Genomic DNA, 7078 nt, shown 5'->3' on the forward strand with positions numbered 1-7078 from the left:
AGGAATGGACTAGCCTGGCTGCTCAAGACCCCTTCCAGCCCTAAGATTCAAAGACAAATGATGTGGAAAGATCTAGATTAGCACTTGTACCCTTTGCACTTAAGGTCCTCTCTAAGTGGGAGTTAATTGTGTAGTAGGCCTCCTGTGTAAGTACCAAGCTTCACCCGCTTTCCACGCAGGATTTCGGCAGGCTGTGCAATGCAGCCGGTGCCAACAGAGGGCGAAATTCCTCAGCAGTGGAATCAAACGCTGAGAATCAGAAACTCGAGGTGGGGGAGGGGTTTGTTCTGGTCATATCTGTTTCACAGTTTCTTGGAATGTTAGAGCTGAAAGGGACTGTTCTGGGAAAGCATCTGGTAGGATCCCCTTATGTTAGCAGATAAGAAAACTGAGACCCAGAGTGGGACTTTGTCGCCCAAGGTTACACAGCAAGTCAGCAGCAGTACCCGGCCTTAAAACCCCAGTCTTTTGACTCTCAGTCCAGTGCTCCACCCATGGTGCCACCGTGGCCGTCCAGGAAAACAGAGAGTGACTCCAGGGTGACGTGGAACGAGGTTCGCCTCCGAAGCCCACACCCTTAGCGGAGCAGAGCAGGCGGGAACCTGGGCCTTGAACTTCTTGGTATTACCAGGCCCACCCACCCAGGACTGCCGCCGGCTCTGGGCAGAGCTGCCTTCCCGGGCTGGCTAGTCTCCCTCTCGAAAGCCTACATGTTTCCAAATTCACTTCTCCAACCCTAAACTGGTGCTTCCTTAAGACAAAGCTTTTTAAAGGGCAGATATCTGCAGAAAAAAAAATATGTGTATGTATATATAAATGCAGCGCAAAGCAGCCTCTCCCGCGGGTGGAGTGCCGGCCCCTGACCCTCCCGTCGTATTTTCTCTCTCAAGCTGTACATGGTGCGGACCATGCTCGAGTCGCTCATCGCAGACAAGAGCGGCTCCAAGAAGACCCTGAGGAGCAGCCTGGATGGCCCCATCGTCCTCGCCATCGAGGACTTCCACAAGCAGTCCTTCTTCTTCACACACCTGCTCAACATCAGCGGTGAGCCTCCGCCTCTGGGGAGGGGAGGGGGCTCCTGGGTCCCAGAGCCGCCAAGGCCGTTGGGCCAGAAGTGGCAAAGAGACACGATCGTTGACCCACAGCGGCCTATTTTGCCAGCAAGGAAGGAACACGCACATTCTGGTGGACTCCGGGAGGCCAGGCCTCAGAGCAGCTCTTCCGGTTTAGCTGGGAATATCTCTCTGGTAGACATTTGTGGCTGATTTGTCATGAAGCCCTTAGTAGAGAGGGCTCAACAATGGTAACACACGCGACAGGGCAGAGGGAGGGAGACACAGCAGCACCCTAGGGTCGGGAGAGTGGTAAGGCATCGCTCGGTACTGGAGAGCGGTGTTAACCAGTGGTCCAGAGTCTCCATAGACAGCAGCCCGGGAAGGGCCTTCGAGGCCTCTGGGCGGCAGGGAGTCCAGCAGGACCTCGCACACAGGGACACAGGGCTGCAGGCCGATTAAAAGCAGGCACCTGGAGACCCATCCTGACACTGTTTGTAGAGCAAGCACGCTTTTACTCTTAGACTGTGTTTTCAGGATGGCTTTGTAGGAGGGCGATGGAAATTGTGGGGACATCTAAGCTCTAAAACATCTCTGCTGCCCTCCCCCATGCACTGCCACTGTCTATGAAACTCAATAAGCCCTGTCTTCTAATTAGACGTAGCCTGGCCTTCAGGTACAAGAGAGCTGCATCTGCCGAGCAAGTGATACTCACGAGGACCTCTTGTGTACCTAGCACAGTCATAATGAAAATTAATAGAAACAGTAATGCCTAAGATCTCCTGGTGCTGTTTCTGTGTAACCCGAGGCTCCCTCTCTCATGCTTTTTAGAAGCCCTGCAGCAGTGTTGTGACCTCTCCCAGCTCTGGTTCCGAGAATTCTTCCTGGAGTTAACCATGGGCCGGCGAATCCAGTTCCCTATCGAGATGTCCATGCCCTGGATTCTCACAGACCATATCCTGGAAACCAAAGAACCTTCCATGATGGAGTAAGAGGCAGGCCTGGGCTAGCAAGAAGGTTCCTGGGGTGCAGGTGATGGGTGGTTTGCCAGTGAGCTCTGTTCTTTCCTGAACTTCCCAGATGAGGCATCGTGCCCAGCCAAGGATCGGGTCACACCAAATTTGACCCAGCCTTGCAGATAGATTCGGAAGTCCACCAGCCCGTCTGCCCTGCCTGTGCTTTGTCGGTCTCCTAACAGCCATGCTGGGAAAAATGGTCATCTCTGGGGATCAGGAAGCTAATATCTTTAACTGCCACCAATACCTTTTAGTCCCAGGCTAATTTTTTCAGGCCTTGGATTTATCAGCATCATGGACTTTTGACTTCTGTGCACAAACTGTAGAGGAAGTCATTCCCAGGGGGAGGCTGGAAACATCAGAGTGCTGGAAGGTTCTCTTTTGCTCATCTCTTCACCCAACACTTCACATTTCCCAAGCAGGTATAAATCTACCTACCTTCACAGAGATGATTAGTAAGCTGCTGGCTGTTGTTTTTCCCTCTTCAGGTACGTGCTCTACCCGTTGGATCTGTACAATGACAGCGCCTACTATGCTCTGACCAAGTTTAAAAAGCAGTTCCTGTATGATGAGATCGAAGCCGAGGCAAGTGACGCATTTCTCCTTTTGTTCCCAAAATCTTGTTTTGAGAGTCTGGACTTTTCAGATTTTTAGCTATTGGCACAAAGCAGGGTATCTTAGTCCATTCAAGCTTCTATAACGAAATACCACAGACTGGGCAGCTTATAAACAAAAGACATTTATTTCTCACAATTCTGGAGGCTGTAAGTCCAAGAAATAGGTAAAATTATTTTTCTAAAGTATCTTTTTTGGTTTGATTACCTGGTTATAATAGCAACAGTAATACCACCTATCATTTATTATATATTTACCATTTGCCAGGCACAGTGCTAAATACTCTATAAGCATTTAGAATAACCTTTACAATTTAAAGAATTTCTCCTATTTGAAGGAGCTCTCGGGGGCCTCTTTTATAGTGGCACTAATTCTGTTCACGAGAGCTCCACCCTCGTGACCTAATCACTTCCCAAAGGCCCCACCTTCTAATACCATTCACTTTTGGGGGTTAGGCTCTCAACCTATTCATTTTGGGAGGCATATCATAGGGGGTCAATGACTTGTTCTGGAGAGTGATCTTTGTGAGCATCAAAAAGGACCGAGAGGGGAGGACTCCATAGCGCAGTGGTTAGCATGTCTGCTTTATACGCATAAGGTCCTGGGTTCGCGCCCCAGGTGGAGCCAGGGACCATACTTCAGGTGCCCCAGGTGCGCTGGGCCCCCTGGGTGCGCCAGGCCCCGGGTGTGCCAGGACCCCAACGCCCCCCGAATGTGCCAAGGGTGCGTGCCACGAGCACGTGGGAGGAGACGCCCCACCTTCAGAGATCCAGTTCTTAAAAAAAGGGAGATGGCAGCATCCAACATCGGGGGTGGAAGTGGTGATGGGGGGATTAAAGAGGGAGAAAAAGTAAATAGATAGATAGATAGATAGATAGATAGATAGATAGATAGATAGATAGATAAGGACCGAGAGCAGGATGACAATCTCTCTTTTTCGACTGTCGAAGGGATGGCAGATGATTGAACTGCCTAGGTAAAATTATTTTTCTAATGTATCTTTTTTGGTTTGATTACCTGGTTATAATAACAACAGTAATACCACCTATCAATTATTATATATTTACCATTTGCCAGGCACAGTGCTAAATACTCTATAAGCATTTACAATAACCTTTACAACAATTTAAAGAATTGCTCCTATTTTACTTTAAAATCTGAGACTTAAAGTGATAAAGTGTCATTACTCCAAGGTCACACAGCTTACAGAGTCTCTGTCTAGTACTGGTGGGACTGAAATAGCCATCTTCTCAATTATTAAGCTATGTAATAAACAGTCACTCAATGGCTTTATTCTGTAATGGTCAGGATATCCTAGGTTATGCTGCAGTAACAAACAACTCCAAATATTTAGTAGCTTAAAACCAAAGGTTTATTTTTCCTTTATGGGTTCGCTTGGGGCTCTGTTCCATGTAATCTTTAATCTGGGACCCATCTGGAACATTTACTGGTTGCCATGGCAGGGGGAAGGGTTAGGGCGAATTACATTCTGATACTTAAAGCTTCCATCTGAAAGTGACAACATGCCATTGGTCAAAGCAAGTCACATGGCTGTACCTCCTTTCAAAGAGAAGCCAGGAAGTGCAGACCTACCATGGCCACCAAGGACCAGAAACATGAGGTCAGTGGCGCTAGTGACAACCAAAATATCTCATCTTCGCTTTTTGGAAATTGGAATGATAGTCTCTGCTCTAAAGTACGTGGGGTAATATAAACGTAGAATGAGGCCAATTAGGTAAAATTTTTTTATAAATTTAAGGCGTTCTCATTATAAAGGGAAGACATGAATGTTTTACGGTAAGCATCACCACCAAATTTTTTTGAAAGTTTATGTATATCAAAGAAAAGCTAGTGGAGATGCTGCTTTCTTTCTAAATCTTCTGATTTCTACGGGAGCTGAAAATCTTGATGGACCCCAATACAAATCTGTTCCCTGCTCTCCTGCCCCCTCTCTCCTTCCAACCCCGAATTCTGTTCTGCATCATGAAGGGCCTCATGAGTACGTATGTGGATATCCAAGCTTTGTCTACCCCCCTGCCCGCAAACAGTGGCCCCTTGGCCCACCCGGCCCCTAGGGTTCCACATACCTGCAGTGTAGTTCACTCTTGGGGATGAACCCAGGGGAAAGAGCACCCAGGGCTTGAAAGCGGCTCGGGCCATTTGGGCAAGGATATGCAAAGCTGGTTCTAGAAGAGGAAAGTGGGGTATGAGTGGCCACCGCAACCAGGACCCTGCAGGCTCTTACCTAGAGGAGGCCCCATGCCCTTGAAGTTCAAAGTCCAGGGCAGAGGCTTTGCTTACCTGCAGATGAGGACACCACTGTACATACCACTGTGTTTTTGTGTTAAGGGTATAGCACCTAGGGTGTAAAATAAGAGACATGAAAGCCCTTTGAATAAAAGTGATAATTTTATGGAGCTGTGAATTTGGTGAGAAAGGAATCGAAGATTAACCACCTAAATAACAGTCTGTTTCCTTTGAAGCTATTCTTACAACCTGCTTCTACCACAGCCTGATCTCTGAGGTCCCACCCTCTGCTATTTCCTGTTCCTGCCATGTTGGAGGGTTTGGTTTTGATCCTCTGTGTCTGATGTGAACTCGCTTCTCACTCACGCATCACAATCTGTCATCAATGTGATGTAACACTGAAATGACAAGATAGTCCCTTGTTCATTAAAAATCAAAAATTTTTAAAGAATATATTTCTTCAGTTTTTAAATTTCTAAGACCCTCGCTTCTTTATTTGCAAAGCAAGATAAGGGAAGATGAAAGGAAAAGATAAGAAAGTCAATAGCGAGAGGTAGCCTGGGGAGGCTGATACGGGTCATTACAGGATATGAAGACCTATCTGTGGCAATTCCCTTGGGCAGGCCCCTTTTTACAAGAGGGGGGGACCAGCAGGGATGGTGATTCCTCAACAGCTTTTTAAACTTTGCTTTCTCTGTGCCTGACAGAAGACCTTGAGAGCAAGGGACCAGACTTCCCAGATTTCTTGGCCATAGAATCTTTTTTTTTTTCCTTTAAAGCATCTTCCCCCGCAGCACACTCTGGGCAGGCCTGCTCGACTGCCCACTTTGAGTTGCCTGAGTTTCTGTAATAAAGCTGGACAGACGCCATTGACATTTTCTGCTTCTTCTTCGCCAGGTGAACCTGTGTTTCGATCAGTTTGTCTACAAGCTGGCAGACCAGATCTTTGCTTACTACAAAGCCATGGCTGGCAGGTATAAGAGCCCAGGGATTTTTGTTACAAAGCCTCCCTTCTTTAGCACTGAAAGGAAATCTGAGGGAGACCATGGGCCTGGACTTGATAGGAGAAAGGAAAATAGGCAGATATGGTGCTGGGCCTCCTGGAGCTTACTGTCCAGTGGGGAAGACAGGAATTAATAAAAACTAATGAATGTACAGTGACAAGAGAGGTTATGTACTCCCCATAAAGGAAAAGTTCATGGGAATATGGGAATATATAATAGTTAAACCTGAACTAGTCTTTGGGCTGGGGAACCGGAAGGGCTCCCCGGACGCCCCTGAGAAAGTAACATTTCATTTTTCAAATTGATAGAAGTAAAAGTAGGTGAAAGGTGGGACAGGAAATTGTAGGCAAAAGGAACTACTTGTGCAAAGTCCCTGTGGCAGAAGTATAATAATAATAGCATACCAAATACCCTGTGGTGTCACTTATATGTGGAATCTGAAAAACAAAACACAGGAACAAACAAAACAAAGAGAAACAAATTCATAGACATGGAGAAAAAGCTGGTCATTGCCAGAGACGAGGGTGCGAGGGGATGGGCAAAAAGGGTGAAGTTTTAACAAGAGGCACAGACTTCCCAGTCATAAAATAAATAAGCCACAGAGATGTAGTGTACAGCATAAGGAATATAGTGATTTTATAACAACATTGTATAGTGACAGGTGATTACTAGACTTCTCATTATGATCATTTCATAAGGAATATAAATGTCAAATCACTATGTTGTTTACCTGAAACTAATATTTTGTATGTATTATTTGAAAAGTTTAATAATAGTAATAATAATAGCATGCCTACCTGTTAGGGTCATTCAGAAGACGAATATGATTAGTACCTGTAAATGTCTCTCTTCACAGACCACAAGAGGGGGCAGGCTTCATGACAAAGCTGGAGAGAGGTTGGAAGAGTTGGAGAAAGCACAGGAGGGAAAGAATGATCTAGATCAGTGCTGTCCATTAGAAATATAATGCAATTATAAATGCGAGGCACAAATGTAATTTAAAAAAAATTTAGTAGCCATATTTTAAAAAGGAAAAAGAAACAGGTAAAATTAATTTTAAGGATATACTTTTTTGTAGTCCAATATATCCAAAATACTATAATTTCAACATATGTAACAATTAAAAATTATCGAAGAGGTAAAA

General features: G+C 45.8%; 1 protein-coding gene across 1 annotated transcript in view; it reads left to right on the forward strand.

The window, feature by feature from the left end:
• The window catches only part of CYFIP2 (cytoplasmic FMR1 interacting protein 2), a 96145-nt gene that overhangs the window by 31021 nt on the left and 58046 nt on the right, over window positions 1–7078 (forward strand). The window contains exons 15-18 of the mRNA XM_006906461.3: window positions 891–1044; window positions 1884–2040; window positions 2557–2653; window positions 5828–5948. Coding sequence (XP_006906523.1) covers window positions 891–1044; window positions 1884–2040; window positions 2557–2653; window positions 5828–5948 — 529 coding nt within the window. The remainder of the gene's footprint in view (window positions 1–890; window positions 1045–1883; window positions 2041–2556; window positions 2654–5827; window positions 5949–7078) is intronic.

The sequence above is a fragment of the Pteropus alecto genome, unplaced genomic scaffold, assembly GCF_000325575.1.
Source record: "Pteropus alecto unplaced genomic scaffold, ASM32557v1 scaffold40, whole genome shotgun sequence".
NCBI lineage: Eukaryota > Metazoa > Chordata > Mammalia > Chiroptera > Pteropodidae > Pteropus > Pteropus alecto.